Raw genomic sequence first — 17,055 nt, forward strand, 5'->3', positions numbered from 1 at the left:
AAAAAAAAAATGTAAGCCCATAGTCAGCGTTCAGCAAGACATGATCACTGACAAAAAAAAGCGAATTTATTTAAGAGATTGATAGATAGATAGATAGATAGATAGAAGTATATCTGATGGGGAGTATTAAACTCAAGGGTTTGCAGAGATTATTCCATACATACGGAAAATAATATTCGGTGCCTGTCTGCCTAAATTAACTCATATGAAATGTATAAACTTACTGTTGTTCTGGTGACATGAGATGCAGAACACTCTCTTCTTCATCCACAACTTTGCTTCCTGTAACCAGATAGAAATCTTAACGTTCACAACCTTCCATTTAGTACTTTTGCAGTTTATGACAAAAAAACATACACAGTATGTTTCAAAAAAGTAATTTTAGGTTTCCAACATATAAAAAGGGTTTACAATATAAAATGTCTAATTAGAAACTGCTATTCACGTTATTTAAAAAAAAAAATGTAAAGGCTTTTGTAATCAAGTCAGCTGAAAAGTATGGACCGGTCACTTTTTAAACCCAACTATTGATAGACCTGGGTTATGGTGTCAAAACTGAGATTTCTGACCTTTAGACTTAATCTATTCTAACAGATTATATGTGAATTTTTTATTTTTTTTTAAACATACCTCTTCCAGATTCATTGCAGATGGCACTGACTTGCTCTCCAAATGTCACTTCATTGATGCTCGCTTTAAAGAATCAGAAAAGAGTTTGTGTTTATTTAAACTGAAGCCCTTTGCATTCCTCAAAGGAAAACAATGTCTGGGGTTTTACTAGCTCATTTCAGCACAGGTACTTTTAGAATCTTTAAATTGACATACAATAGCATACACAATCATTTTTACTTCTATAATGTAAAATTGGGGTGCCATATATCAGAGCCATTCACAATGGTTTTTTGCATTTAAAAACATGAGATGCTGCACAGTGGGGGGGAAACTTTTGTTAAAGTTGAATTGTTTTTAACTTAAGCACCACATTTTTAGATTGCGGTGTCATGCCTTGAGAAACTGCCAAAAAAACGCAAATGTGACAGTCAAACACATCTGTTTAGCATGTGATCAGCCCCTAAGGGTGGACAATTGTAACTATGGGAGACATCCAAAATAATGAATCTTACCTTGTGGAGTACTGATGGCTCTCCCAACCCGTTTTCCTCGTCCTGAGAGAGAGGAGAGAGTGAGTGAGTGATTGAGTGAGTGAGAGAGAGAGTGAGAGCACGCACTTACAGTAAAAAATATTTTTAACTGATAATACAGATGATCTTTATTAAAGTACACAAAAAGCAATGCATTTTGCTTTATTACTGCCAATGCTTTTTTTTTTACACAATTTGTAATTTTTCACCCATATCGGAAGCAAAATACGCCTTGGAATGGCCAAAGTTTGTAACCATAATTGTAATTTTGATAATTTCTTATTACATAGAATGTGAAATCTATCTATTTGTTTAATCTCAACAAGTCTTTATTAGGGGCCAAGCACCGAAGGTGCGATGGCACCTATTGTATCCATTGGCATTCTTCTTCTTCCGCTCTGGAAGTCTATGGCAGCCCATAGAACCGCTTGCGGGAAAGTTATGAAATTTGGCACACTGATAGAGGAGAGTCTCATCATCAACCACAGGAAGTTTGGAGTCTCTAACTCAAACTCTCTAGTGCCACCACTTGTCCAAAATTTCACTCATGTTTATGCTAATAACTTTTGAACCGTAAGGCACAGAAGGGAATTTTTTTCTTTGAATCCTTGGCTCATGCCAAGTAGAATGAAAGGTTTAGTTTTTTCCGCTATTTTTAATTGTTCGAAAAACCTACTTTTTCGAACTCGTCCTAGACGGTTTGACTGATTTTCACCAAAATTGGCTCAGATCATCTTCAGACCATGCTGGCAAAAAGTTATGGAATTCAAGTTTAGTAGATTAGTCAAACCGTTCTCGAATAACGCGCAAACGAATTCGGCGAAAAGCGCGCAAAAAAGGATGTGAGACTATTTCTCTGCAACAGTTTGGCGTATTGAGACCAAACTTGGTTGCAGTGTTTCGGCGCAGTGCCACCTAGTGGTCAGGAGATACAAAAATGGCTATTTTTGCTTATAACTTCTGAATGGTTTGACCAAAAATCACAAAACTCTTTAGATTTGGTGCAGCATGCCGAGTCGAATCATACCCAATTTTCCCATATCAGCCATTTTTGGCATTGGCCATTTTGAATTGTCAAAAAATTCAATATTTTACGAATGCTTTGACGTATCGTTACGAAACTCGGTATGCATCTTCGGCACTTTCAATGGTACAGGGTACCATTATTACGGACTGCCCGTGCACAAAGATCTTTTATATCATCCAGTATAGCTCTGTTAAATAAATTTTTGTGATATCACAGTTGTCATTTTACATCTATGGCAGTGATTCTGTTGTTGTGAGAGGGATGCTGTTTGGTGCTGGTTGTATTTATTTGTGATGTGTTGTAACCTGTTGATGTTTGTATTGTTAATTATTGTTGTTGATCACTGAAGAGTTGCCACAGATACAAAAAGAATTTCCGAAAGGACAATAAACTAAACTAACCATGCCCTGATGGTACTCAAAAAGTTTGGCCCATAATTGGCTAAATTTCCTGTCCGCCATTTTGAATTATGTTGAAAACCTACTTTTTCGAACTCCTCCTAGACCGTCAATCCGATTTTCACCAAATTTGACTCAGATCATCTCCAGACCCTGCTGGCAAAAAGTTATGGATTTCGTGTCGATATACGAAACGGTTTTCGTTTAACGCATCAATGAATTTGCTGGAAAGATGCCAAACTGCAATGCATCTGAGGTCTCTGCAAAGCTTTGACATATTTACACCAAACTTTGTATGTGCAATTGTCACCTCAAACTGACCACGCCACATCAATTTGGTAACAGTGCCACCTATTCATCAGCACCACCTAATAAATGGTTTATTACCAAGAGTAATAAACCATTCATTAATCATTAATTATGAAATTTCCAAAAATGCTAATAATTTTTGATTGCATTAGCCTACTGTAATGAAATTGGTCTCAAAATTCCTTGTGTCATGCCAACAACACGCATACCAATTATGCCATAGTCAGCCAAACTTCCTGTCCACCATTTTGATTTATGCTGAAAACATACTTTTTCTAACTCGTTTTTGTATAACGTAAAAAGTGCAAACCGTTTTTGTATACGGTTGCCAAATGCCAAAATGACTGTTGCATGATGCCAAAATGACTCTGAGGCTGTATCTCGGCAAAGCTTTGACATATTGACACCAAACTTTGCGTGTGCCATTGTCACTTAACACAGAACACACCACATCAATTTGATAACAGCGCCACCTATTGGTCAAAAGTGATAAGCCATTAAATCATATTACTAGTAGTTGTATTTACCATTTTTCTGCCATTTTGACCAAAATCATCTTAAAATGGTTTTAATTACTCATTGCTGCAGTTGGTCTGATGCTTGCTTCTGTAGTGCTTGGCCCCGTAATTGCTGCTTGCAGCAATATTTTTCATTATTTTCTTTAAAATGAGTCTTATATGAATATGGAAAACATATTATAGAAAATAAAATAAAAATGTAAAATTCATTTGAAGACGTGTAATTAATTAAAACCAGAAGTTAGGGCTGGGCACAAAATCGAATGCGATTTTCAAAAAGGCAATGAATCGCCTGCGATTTTGAACGCGATTTTGTGTAGCTTGTCAGTGATCTACGGCTCTGTGTAGTAAATGCTGCTCCATCTGAAAACACGTGCTGGATATTTACTATTTATCACCAGAAGCGGCTTTACTGACGAGATTTGCATGAAAATCGCATTCGATTTTTTGCACAGCCCTACCAGAAGTATAAAAAAATTACATTAGAAATAAATTATATCTTTATTGTTCTGTATAAGCAATATTATTGTTCTGTTGTTGACAACAGAAAGGCTGTTATTTGGTTTACCTGTTGAAAACACTGTAGGGGAAGAATGGGTCCTGACTGGAGTTACCAAGCCAGCATAAGTGCGACGCCTGAAAGAAAGAGTAACTGTAAATGCAACATATCTAATTAAATAATCTTTACAGATAATGTTTGCTGATGATACTATTATTACACTGATAGTATACTGTCGATGTCTAATTATCTGTTGTACTGGGATGTAGCTCAGTTTTACCTGAGAGCAGATTTAGGGGTTTGTGCAGGACCTTTAGCAGCGTGAGGATTTAGAGGGGTGGCAAAACCTGTCTGCCCCCCAACGTTTGCTGCCTGGGCAGGAGAAGCCACAGCATTACCCTAAAGAACGAGCAAGAGAAGGAAAAACAGGGGAAGGAAGCAAAGTCATCAAAAACCAGCAGTAACACTTAATGGCTTTGTTGCCAGTCTTCAACTACTTTCCGATGCAGGTGTATGTTTGACTCACGTTTCGCCGGGGTGACAGTGTGAAGTTGGCCAGTTGGTTCTCCATCTGCTGTTGTTCTTGTTGTTGTTTTTCCTTTTCAAACTGCTTGAGGTTATACTCCACCTCTGCAGCCAACTGCTCATCAGCAGCAAACAACTCCTTCACTTGTGAACGATAGTCCTGCATGGTCACCTGTAACACACACATAAAAGGCTTGAGTCAGAATAAATGTTTGTTTGGCTTTTGTTTGGAATAAAGAAGTGTTTCAAATACACATGGTTAAACTACTACTATGTAATAGAGATGGGTATGAATAACAGATTACTCATAAAATGACAATGATCAATTTACTCAGCTACTCTTTTGTTTTTTTTTATGTGAGTAAATTATGGTCAGTGGTTAATATAATGACACTTTCCAATTTTCTGTTGCTTAAACAGTTGCAAGAAAATTACTACAACTAAAACAAAGATGGGTTTCCATGTTTGATGAATCAGACACGTGTTCTAAATGGACACCTTTCAGACTGTGGTGACACATTTCCACAGTTATTAACATTATAAATCTAGTCAAGTTTTTTTATTGGGTTATTCCCATAGCATCAAATAAACTAGTTAACATTGCTGCTGAGGGAGTGACCGCAAACCACAAAAATCAATCTCAACATTTTTTCCCCACTTTCACAAAGTCACAGAAATACTAGCAGTAGTTTTTTTTTCTTCTGCTGCTTTTGGAGAAAATGGGAACATAAAAATTATATTTGATGTAGTCTCCTGTTCACCACTAATAGGAGTTAATCTAATTACGCTGATTTCTGCTTTGTTTTTTACCATTTTGAATGAACAGCTCTACTGCATGCTTTTTGCAACTAATAAGAACCAAAGTCATGGGTCCTGAGATACATTTTTAGACATTTTCAGCAGTTTTAGAAAGTTTAACTTGACAGTTGTCAGCTCTTTAAAAAATGAAACTCATGGTGTGAGGTGGTGGAAGACATTTGTCTGTTGTGTATATATGCATAGACAAATAAGTAAGAACTAAATTTATTTAAAGTAGTAAGGACAAAAAGCTCATCTCTTTTATCTAATCACATTTATATGCATTACCTGTAGGTAGGCCATAAGGTGTTTCAGGACAGGTGAGTGTTGCTCTTCCAGCATGTTCTTCAGACTGATGATGATAGGAATAACATTCTCCACAAAGTTCCTCTTTTGGACCTGAACATAAAACAGATAGCCAGTTCAACAAAGATCAGACAATAGTTTTTTGACTGCCTTCAGAATGTTTTCTCACCTGTGAGACCAGCTTTTTCTGGGCCACCTGTAAGACAGCTTTAGCCATGGCCATCTCATCCTCCTGAGGTTCCTCTCCTGCTGCTGGGCCGCTCATGGCTGTCAGTTTAATCTCTTTCAGTGACAGGATGTCAAATATATCTGCAAGCATCTCTGAGCCCTCAGAGTCCAGAGGCAGCTCAGAGTCCACAAAACTGGCTGGAGAAGAGAAGAATGTGTAAGGATAACATCTATGTATCCTTATCTATGTAAGATTCAGAATTAGTTTCATCTGTTTTGCTCTTGGTGTAAAATACCATTTGTCTCAATTTTACAACTGAACATTCATTTGTTACATAATTTTCTAATTTGATGAATTGGACTTGATGAATATAAATTTACAATTATAATAGTTTATTATAAACAGCTTCTCCACCCTTGAAAGTGCTAAATTTCACTCCCAAAATCTGTACAAACCCTGCACACTGCAAACACCACAGCAAGCATTCAATCACACACAGCTCTTACCAAGGATGTCCTGGCAGATTTTGGTAGTGATATTGAATCGTTTTTCATCAGTAAAGTTTTTCAGTAGGAACCTGTAGATCCTGAAACGTTTGCCTTGATTCTGTGGCCCTTTCAAAGAAAACTTGCTTTTCTCACTAACAGAAAACATACAAACAAACACATTTTCAGAACTCACTGAATTCCACAAAGTAGTGTCTTCCTATAAACTGAAAGAAAATTAAACAGTATTTTTTGCAAACAACTGTAAAAGCCATCTCCAGGTTCATATGATGAATCATTTTAGAATTTACCTCTCTGTTTGAGGGAATTTATTATATTTCTTGTGTTTTTCATAAGAGTTGAAGTGGAAAATGCATTCGATGAAATGCTGGGAAAACATGAGGGGACTCTTCTTAAGCAGGAGGTCAACCAGGCAGTACTCACAGAGACTAAACAACAACAACAACAACAACAAAAAAAATGAAATCACATCAAAACATTAGAATAAATGGCAAAAGAAACACTTTTGTACTGTGGAGTACTGATGGCTCTCCTAACACTGTTGCACTGTGATAAGCTTTTCTTTGGTCACATTTCTTACTCTGCAATGGTAGGGTCTGGGTCCACAAGAGCAATAGCAAAGCGGAAAAACAGTGCACCTTTCCATTTCACATATTCTTCCTGTTAAAGAGCAAAACATCAAAATGCAGAACAAAACAGACAGCCAGATAAAAAAAAAGGATGCTCTGAAGGTTTGATCGCAGGTTTGCGTGTGTACCTGCAATAAGTTAGTGAGCATAATGAGGGTCTGCTCTCGGACGACGGGGTCTTTGTCTCTCAGACAGGCTGAGATATTTGGGATATATCGGGTCACTGTGTTGGTGTAGCGCATGCAAAGATCGCACATCACCACCACTATGTTACTGCGAACGGCCAACTCTGTGCCCACTTCCAGCTCCCGCGCAAACACAGGCAGATACTTCAACATCAGTTCCTCGTGCTGCAGACACAGCTTACCTATGACAGAAAAAGAACAGACCAAACTCAAAACAGATGTCGTCACATTGGGTTTTGTGTGTCTAAAGTAAACAATTAGTTAGTAAATGTTTCAGACCTAATGTGATAACAGCATGTGCTCGCACCACTGTTGGCATGGAATTGGGTTTGAACTGAGACAGAGGCTGACTAGCAGGCAGATCTTCTCCTTCAGCAGGAACTGGAAGAAAACAGAATTTAAAAAAATTACATGTAGTTCAGATGGCTTTGCAACATTTCTCTAAGACCCTAATATTGACATCAGGTGTAAATAGCTTAAAAACGCATATTAGTCTGGGCAGATAACTACAACAGTTTTCTGAGAAGCTCTTTGGTTGTCTTTTTTTGGCTTAATACTGGCACATGCACATAAGAAAACTGGGATAGATGCACATCCATACCAAGCAGAAAAAAGTTGTATGGACAAACCTGGCTGCTGCTCTGAGGGAGTTAGAACAGACTGAACCAGAAGGAAAATTCTCTTTCCCACTTTAGAAGGGCAATGGAGAGAAGCAGCACCAAGTGTATAAAGATGTTTCACCTGAGAAATGGATGATGGATTGAAAAAAGGGAACAAAACATTGCCATTTAAAAATGCAAAATTTAACTTCACTTAAGAAGGATCCTTCATAACCAGTTTAATAGTAAAAGTCATAGAGGGTGTAAAATAGTCATGTAAAACTAAATTATACTTGTTTTCGTTGCAAAAACACTTTAATAATGGTATAAGTAGGCCTTAAAAAACAGTTGGATTTTTAATAAAATCTTGGTCTATACCAGCAGGTCTTCATTGATGTTTTCAGCTCCCTTCTCTTGTAGAATGACACCAGACAGATAACTCTCACACACAGAGACCAGCTCTCCACAGAAATGATCCAGGAACTTCTAAAACACACACACACACACACACACACACAAAAGTATTAGAGTATAAATTACACATTTTATTAAAACCTTACTGGCAATGGTATGATCTTACCAATGTGTCCTGAGTGTTGTCTGATCTTGCAAATCTGACCAGAGTATCCACACAGGAGCTGATCACCTCTAAAGGCAGGCTGAAAGTCTTCAACCAGCTCATCAGATCATCTACACAGGTAAAATGTGCATTTGTAATGTACTTGACTTAAAATGCCATTACTAACAAAGTTGTATTGAGAACGCGATAGTTTAACTGAATTACCCATCTTACTCAAACATCCAGTAGGTAATTAAACAGAGTACTTATACACTATAGTACAAAAGTTTCGGGTCAGTAAGATTTTCATTTATAAATGTCATAAATGATTTCTATTTCATTTTGATAATTAAAATAAATGTTTCTTTAGCACCAAATCAGTATATTAGAATGATTGCTGAAGGATCACGTGACACTGAAGAGTAGAGAAAAGACTTTCTCTTTGTAATCTTTGTAATCACAGCAATAAATTACATTTTAAAATATATTAAAAGAGAAGGTATTTTAAATTGTAATAATATTTCACAACATCACTGTTTTTACTGTATTTTTAATTAAATAAATGCAGCCTTGGTTAGCATAAGGGACTTCTAAAAAAAAAAAAAAAAAATCTCACCAACCCCATAGTAGTGTGTGCATCATCAACCTGAAGTACAAATTAATAGCACAATAGCGTTTCTCAGTTCATGTGAATCCAACCTGACTATAAATGACTGTAGACCGAGAACTGGCTCACAAGACCAACTCGTTTGCTCCTTAAAGATGTAATAAATTACTGCCACATCACAAGATCAATTATGATGAAACTACATCATCTGTCACCAATGGGAACTATTTTTAATTATAATAACAAATAATACTTTTCAGATGCATTTGCGATCATATCAGTTGCATTCTGAAGTCCTGACAAACCACACTTACCTACAATTCTGGTTTTGGTGTCATCATTGAGATTAGAGGCAATGTCACCCAGAACGCTCAAGATATGACAGGTCATTGTAACTGAAACAACTGGTGACCTATTAATAAAAATTTTTTTTTAAAAACACAGTTCAAAAAAATCATGAAACAAATATTTTGGAACAAGCAGTTACCTTTTAAACACTCTAACATCAGTAAAAATCTAAATTATTAGAACAAAACTACATATTCTTTGACATTTTTTCTTTATACTGTAACATTTTGTACATTTACTAAAAAAAAAAAAAACTTCCTTAGCTCTGTTCTCTGACCTGATAGTATTCTCCCAGGTATCCAGTATGGTGCCATAGTTCAGTTTAGGAGAGCAACTGGCAATTTTAGCTAACAGCAGCCAGGCAGCAGCAGCCCTCTCTCCCTCGGTATGAGACAGCAAACCATTCACAAACGCAGGAGTGAACTTCTGCTGTGGAGCCCACACGCTGAAAGCCTTGCTGAAATACCGACTACAGAAGAGAAAGATGTGGAGGATGACAGAATTAAAACAATGAAAGAAAGGAAAAAAATGAGAAACATGTCACACACCACTATTCACAGATCGTTAGAACATGTGTTACTGACCTGAGGTCTTGACACTTTTCACACAGCAGTCCCAGTAATTCCCAGGCCAACTTCTGAGAGGCGTCACTATCCCGATATTTGCCTTGACTCTTAATGTGAGCAATGACGACATGGTCCAGACACTCAAGAGCTTTCTCTTGCACAGAGCTCTCAGAGTCCATGACAGCCGGTAACACTCCTCTCAGCCAGGCCTCCTGCAATTCTCTATTCTCAGGCAGAGCCTGGAAACATAATGATTTAATGGAAAAAGTTCACAAGATGCTGAGGACACACACTAAACCAGCATAGTAGTATGAAAATCTGAGTTTAAAGGTTTACAGCAACCCTTTAAGTGGACAGGCTTAAAAAAATTATATTTTTTTATTATTTTGTGGGTAAAATTGTGCTGTTATGAGTAAACAAATTTGATTAGTATCTTATTTGTGAAAGAAAGCGACCATACTGTCTGGCTTACATTGGTCATGAGAAAAACAGGACAAATTCAAAGTCTTAAAAAAAACTAGTTAGAATTTAAACCTGGCCTTGGTGGTAATCATTACAATGTTGAGGCACAGGTAAAAGATTGACTGTTTTGACTAGCTAATCATATTATTGGTCATAACAGATGGACATAGTATTGTGAGGTTGGGAGGGGGTGCTCACAGCGAGGAGATCCATAAGGCACTGCATGGCTTTCTTCTTCACTGAGACAGCAGGATCCCTGCAGCGATCTGACAGAATACTCAGATTCTCCGCACTGCATGAGATCACCCCATGCTTCAGTAGACTCATGACGGTCTACACAAACACATGAAAGACACACAATTAATTATAGCTGCTATCTTTACACTACAGTATTTTGACTATAAAAATGATGGTTTTGTTGGAAAAGATGGAAAAAATGATGGAAAGGTTTTTGCAGACTACCTCTGCAAAAATAGGATAAAAACAACATTTGAATGTGTACAGCTACAGAGCAATCTCACAACTAAAGTACTAAAAAGAAGTTTGATGGAAGAAACTTTACAAGCAAACATATATAGGAAAAATCTGAAATGCTTCAAAGTGTAGAATGTATTTCATACCTCCAGTGCACTTTTTCTAGCATTGGTTTTTGGATCACTGACATGTTTTTTAAACAGAGTCATAGTTTCCTCATCTAAAAGTAAATAAAGAAACATTAATAAAGAAATAGTCAGTCATGCAACATTTTCAAGTTAAATGACAAGGACTATATTTATTTATTCACTTTTTAACGCCATGCCAGCATCAAGGCTATTTTCATGGCGATCTCTGAATAAATTATACAAGGTATACAATTAACAAAAGGTTATAAAAGACATTTCAGATGTACACTAGACAAAAATTTAAAAATACATTCAGGTGATACATTTTTAAATAAATCAGTTAAACACACCTCTGAATAAAACCTTTGTCTATTTACATTAAAAACAGTACAATCCAATAAAATATGTTTCACAGTCATTTTAGTTTGGCAAGTAAGGCATGATGGTGGTTCTTCACCTTTTAATAAATATCCATGTGCAAATCTTGTATGACCTAAAAGACATCTTGTGACAAAGCCTATATGAGGTGAGCTTACTCTGTAAGGAAGTATTCATGACGCTCCTGTGGGTCGTGGTAATGCTCTTGTGTTTTGTAAGCTCAATGGTTCTGAAGGTCAGAGCGGTTTTCTGAACAGTCTCTCTTCGTTTTAGAGTTTCTGAAAAACAAAACTCAAACTGAACCATCACTGACTATAAAAATGCCTCGCACTTATTTCATTTTAAATACCGAAATATGATCTTACGCTCAGAGCGGCCTGACTCCAACATAGTTTGAGCACCTGATAAGAAAAGAACGAGCTTATTCAGTATTCAAACATGCTGCTTGTTACAAATAAATAATATAACTCACTCATATACAAACATTTTACACAGAGCAGTACAGTTACCGTACTGTAGTAATATACATACTGTTGGAAAAGAGCTCATGAACACATTTTGTAGCATTCTGGGAACCAAGCTCCAGACACTGTGCCAGGCAGTGCAACGCGTGACCTCTGACTGTTGGGGAAACATCATTACGATGATTGTAGACGATGTTGTGCACCAGAAACCTGTGAGGCAGGAACACAGCCAGCTCAGGGTCCACTGTATCGTCCACATCCCTCTCACTCTGCTCCAACAGGACCATGGCAACATCAAGCGCAAACATTCTGAATGCCACCTGAACAGAGGTTTGCACTGTTATTCATCAGGAACAGACGAGAGCATTGACAAATATCAAATAATTTGTGCACATGGTAAATTGTGCTTAAATGAAAATAGTCATGGGGCTGTGACATGGGCTGTGACATGAGTCACACAGTTTACCTTGTTGTTTCGGGAGTAGCTATAGAGCCACTTAACAATGGCTGCATAGTCCTGACACGGCATCTTAGCCATCAGTTTCCCAACAGTCTGTGCTCCACTGGCTCGATATTCAGACTTCTCCACCATCTGAAACAAACACACAAACACAGAGTCACCTTTTTGGATCTTTTAAGTTGAAGTTACCTGGACTTTTAATGGAGGGATAGAAACCTCTCAGGTTTCATTAAAAATATTAGTGAAGATTAACAGAAGTCTTATGGGTTAAGAACGACATGAAAGTGAGTAAATGACAGAAATATCCTAAAAGATTTGTTGTTGTTCCAAATTTGGATGCTGTTTTTTCCCCCTGTAAAACTCAATCAGAGAATCATATAGAATCTCCACTCAGGTCTTTGATGTAATAATGTTTGGTCTCAAGATATTTGATTTGAGAGCTGCCTATTGATTTTCATGAAAGATTTAATAGCGAATAATTACATAAATCTCTGTCTGTTGCTTTAAAAAACATGGAAAATAGCACACAGCTATATAAACTACTTTTATAGAACTTTTTATGTATTGGACCATAACAGATGTGGATTCTTCAAAAATATCCATGTTCCATGAAAAGAATAACAACATACAGGTTTGGAATGACAATGAGAGCGGAGACATAACTGAAATGAAGCAATTCATTTTTAGTTAATTTTGTTTTAAAATAAAATATACCTGATGGCAGATGTGTTGCACAAGGATCCGTAAAAGTGGCAATGTGGCCTCCCTCTGCTTATCAACAATATGACTAGAACACAGGACACACATAATTCAGATATAAACAACTCACAGAATCAATGCTGAACACAAAAAAAAAAGTTTCGAAATTGAATGTAATTTTAAAAACAGAACATAAATATTCCTACATGAAGCATTACTGGAACCCCAGGAAGAATGGAATAAACAGTTACTAACCTAATGAAAAGTATGGCATGGTCTCTGGCACCACAGACAGTCTGAGATGGAGCAAGGAGACATGGCTTGGACCTCTCTTGTGTTTTCATCATTAGAATAACATAGAGTAGTTTGCGGAACACTCGGCGACGGCACTGTAAAATTCAACACCCATAAAGATCAAGCAATGTAATGTAACTCATGCAACTAAAATGCAGTGTTTTTTTTGGAGTAACCCATACTCACCTCATCTCCTTCACCATGAATGGTTGAGCAAAGTAGCCCCAGTCCATGGTAGGACAGCTCAGGCAGACTCTTTAATTGGTCGACACTCCTTGAAAACACACACAAATTATTTGTGTGAAAGACTCTTAACAAATGCATTAGAGTTGATATTGTTAACTAAAACTATACTAAAATAGTTTGATCTAAAAAAATAGTTTAGAATAGCTTATTATAAAATAGTTTAAGATGAATATAAATATTGGACGAAAAAATTTAACTTGGAAAAACAAATGCAAATTAGATATATTGCCTTGGCAACAAACTGAAATAAAAGTAAGTTTTTAAAAATAAGTTTTAAGTCGAAATGCTAAAATTACAAGAACTAAAACTGAAATAAAAACAAATTAAAGCTAAATATCTATATATTTTTTTAAATTATAACCACATAAAATTACTAAAACAAAATTAAAACATTAAAATAAAAGCCAATTCAAAATATTAATAAATAATACCTAAATGATACTAAAAGTAGTGCTAAAATGCATTTTCTCATCTTTCTCATTTACTTTTGCATTTACCTTTCCTGAGAGAATGACATATCTCCAATGACTGGCTCAAAGTTGGTAAGTTCAGTGAAAAGCTGAAAGTAAATGAAAATAATATTTTAAAAAATCTCAGCATTCTGTAAATATAATTGTAAAAATAAATTTTTTTTTTAAAGGTTTCAAAGGTTATTAATATTAGTGCTGTCAAACGATTAATCGCGATTAATCGCATCCCAAATAAAAGTTGTGTACATAATGTGTGTATACTGTGTATATTTATTATGTATATATAAATACATACACATGCATGTATATATTTATGAAAAATATGTTATGTTAAATATATTTATATATAATATAAAATATAAGAATATAAATGTAAAAAAAAAAGTTTAAAAAAATATTCTAAATATTTACTGTATGTGTGTGTATTTATATATACATATTAAATGTACACAGTACACATACATATATTATGTAAACAAAAACTTTTATTTTGGATGCGATTAATCGTTCGACAGCACTAGTTATTATCAATGTGTGAAAATGTTCAACCGTATTCAGATTTATACAAAAACATTGCTTTATATGCTATGTGAGAACTGATTATCTAACAACATAATAGTCTCAAGATTGCAAAGAGGGTCAAACTGGCTAACAGAAAACAGAAAAAATGAACAGCTGTACCTAAAACTACTTTTAACATTCACACAAATCCCCAACACAACCACAAGTAGCACACAAGTGCTGAGTGAGGAACTTACTGATCATTCAGTCATCATTGACTGACCTGAACACAGCTGTCAGCACTCTGAGGTTTGTCTCGAAGAGAAAATCTCTCGAGCAGTCTCAGAAGTGTGCGAACCAGCAAGACAATGCCCTCTCTTAGTTTCAGCAAATCCTGTGCAGAAAAGTACACCCCCTCTTCTTCATCATCATCAATCTCCATCTGTTGGGAAACAAAACACCAAAATACATGACACCACTGTCACACTGACAGAGTAGGAAAAAACGCTTTTAAAGATGATGTGTAAATGTCACATATACAAACAAACAAAATTAAAATTCTATACCTCTTCTGACACTTTCTTTGGGGGTTTGGATCGTTTGCCAGTTTTGGTATCACCTTGAGAGCTTTTCAAAGAATCTTTCTTGCGTTTCTTGCTAGAGTCTTGAGGCCAGCATTTCAGGGGCATGTTCAGACAAGTATCAAAAAGAATCTGATGGTACACTTTATTCGCAACACTCCCTAAAGATGGACAAAAAGAAAAAAAACATCAAATAAACTCATGAGGGCCTAACAACCTGAAATCAGTGTCATGCCATGCATTAGGAAGGAATTCCGCACTGCAGCCAGATGCAAGGGATGGAAACTGACCAGGTATTTTTAACAGCAACAAGTATAGAGAGGCTGCCTGTAGACCACATAGTCTCTGTTCAAGACTGGGACTTTTGGTTTTAGCACTAAGGATGAAGTAGGAAAGGACAGCCACCAAAGTTTTTGCAGAGACACCATTCTCACCAAACACCACCCAGACACTCTGCAGGGAAAAAATACATCATAAGCAAGTTACATTTACACTGCCTGCATCGCAAACAGATGTACTATTTTGTGGCGTGAAGCAGAAAGAAATCACAGCATCATCACATGTTATACCGGTGTATTGTCATCATCCTCATTGGAGAAGGGCAAAAGCTGCATGTAAATTGTTTTGAAAACATCAGGGTCTTCTTTTATCTCCTCCTCAATAACAGGGTCAAGAGGGTCTGTGTGGGTGAACTCGAAATCCCACACTGCATCCACCCAGGCTAAAACATGTCAACAAGTCAACAAAAAATGTACACTGTCTCGTTAATAATGCCCATAAATGCTGCATGCTGCTCATTAAGTTGATTATGCGATATATATATAGTATGACTAACGTTATATATTGATATAGTCACCCTGATTGTTTTCAATCTAATTATAAACACTATGACAGTTTTAACGGCTAGTTAACGTTTCTCTGCTATGGTAAAAGAAAAAAGTTTTGCGTTAAAATGTCACATATTATATAACAAACCATAAACTGAAACCAAAACAATCCCCCGAAATGACAGCGTCAGCTACAACTCAACATATTTCGAGGTTTACTACAACAATACACACAGTGGATCTCAAAAGTCATTTAGCCATTGTTTCTAGGACATGCTCGTGACCAAAATTAAACCATACCTGTAGACACACTGTTTAATTTTAATAACTGCAGTGCACGTATCAACTCCATACTTCGTTCAAAATAACGCGCCAACAGCCGCTGTTACTGGGGACAGCAATCCCGGCATGCTTGGCGACATACGCAGGGGAGCTCATGAATATTAATTAGGTAAATATTTTTTTTCCGTTTTAATTCAACTTTATGTAATAACAGTACAACAATATACAAAAATATAACATGAAAACAATTAGATAAAAAGACGAAAATAACGTCAAAAACGACGAGGGGGGTGTCGACTTATGAATATTCATGACTCAAAGCAGTTCCGTTTCGCGTTCGGTAAATCCAGCGCATGCGCAACGCTTCGTTTCTATGACGCGCAGTTACGCGCGTTCAAATGCTTCAGACTGTGAATGTACACAAAAAAATGCTTCAGTAAATGTACAAAAACAAAAGGACTACACAAGGAAGAATACAAGTAAGCGACCAAACTAGGTGTAGCACTCATTATTTAAATGTACTCTTTGGACAGGGGCTGAATATATAAATATCATAAAATACATTGTATATGTTATAACCTGCTGTATAAGTAAAAAAATTCCGTTTTAATTCAACTATATGTAATAACAGTACAACAACATGCATAAATAGTATGAATCTACAAAAATATAACATGAAAACAATTAGATAAAAAGACGAAAATAAAGTCAAAAACGACGAGGGGGGTGTCGACTTATGAATATTCATGACTCAAAGCAGTTCCGTTTCGCGTTTGGTAAATCCAGCGCATGCGCAACGCTTCGTTTCTATGACGCGCAGTTACGCGCGTTCAAATGCTTCAGACTGTAAATGTACAAAAACAAAAGGACTACACAAGGAAGAATACAAGTAAGCGACCAAACTAGGTGTAGCAGTCATTATTTAAATGTACTATTTGGACAGGGGCTGAATATATAAATATCATAAAATACATTGTATATGTTATAACCTGCTGTATAAGTTTTATATCTACTGTCTGTCATCCGAAACCAGTAAAATTGTATTTCTCTCTCTCTCTCTCTCTCTCTCTCTCTCTGTCTGTCTGTCTGTCTCCATATG

At 36.3% G+C, this 17,055-nt stretch overlaps 2 protein-coding genes across 5 annotated transcripts in view; one reads left to right on the forward strand and one right to left on the reverse strand.

Annotated features, from left to right (window-relative positions):
* Positions 1-220: 220 nt before the first annotated feature.
* LOC107709432 (condensin-2 complex subunit D3-like) lies at positions 221-16,076 on the reverse strand. The gene is made up of 34 exons (XM_016513906.1): positions 15,975-16,076; positions 15,417-15,568; positions 15,138-15,300; positions 14,833-15,008; positions 14,550-14,708; positions 13,793-13,854; positions 13,236-13,323; positions 13,011-13,144; positions 12,771-12,843; positions 12,063-12,188; positions 11,664-11,916; positions 11,498-11,533; positions 11,291-11,410; positions 10,773-10,846; positions 10,351-10,485; positions 9,709-9,929; positions 9,402-9,593; positions 9,091-9,188; positions 8,191-8,300; positions 7,989-8,096; positions 7,641-7,752; positions 7,291-7,392; positions 6,955-7,193; positions 6,778-6,857; positions 6,488-6,625; positions 6,198-6,331; positions 5,692-5,888; positions 5,505-5,615; positions 4,420-4,590; positions 4,174-4,292; positions 3,963-4,030; positions 1,125-1,166; positions 631-693; positions 221-282 (listed from the first exon to the last, which is right to left on the reverse strand). The coding sequence occupies exons 1-34, from the start codon at positions 16,024-16,026 to the stop codon at positions 221-223; spliced, it is 4,170 nt and encodes a 1,389-aa protein (XP_016369392.1). The 5' UTR covers positions 16,027-16,076.
* A 345-nt stretch (positions 16,077-16,421) lies between these two features.
* primpol (primase and polymerase (DNA-directed)) overlaps positions 16,422-17,055 on the forward strand; it is a 6,099-nt gene continuing 5,465 nt past the window's right edge. For 2 of the 4 annotated variants that reach the window (XM_016513916.1, XM_016513915.1), the window contains exon 1: positions 16,745-16,845. The gene's annotated coding sequence lies outside the window, so the exon portion shown is untranslated. Of the gene's footprint in view, positions 16,436-16,744; positions 16,846-17,055 lie in introns of those variants that run through there. The other 2 variants (XM_016513918.1, XM_016513919.1) reach the window with 2 other exon arrangements.

Source organism: Sinocyclocheilus rhinocerous, unplaced genomic scaffold, assembly GCF_001515625.1.
Source record: "Sinocyclocheilus rhinocerous isolate Xijiao unplaced genomic scaffold, SAMN03320098_v1.1 scaffold1648, whole genome shotgun sequence".
Lineage (NCBI taxonomy): Eukaryota > Metazoa > Chordata > Actinopteri > Cypriniformes > Cyprinidae > Sinocyclocheilus > Sinocyclocheilus rhinocerous.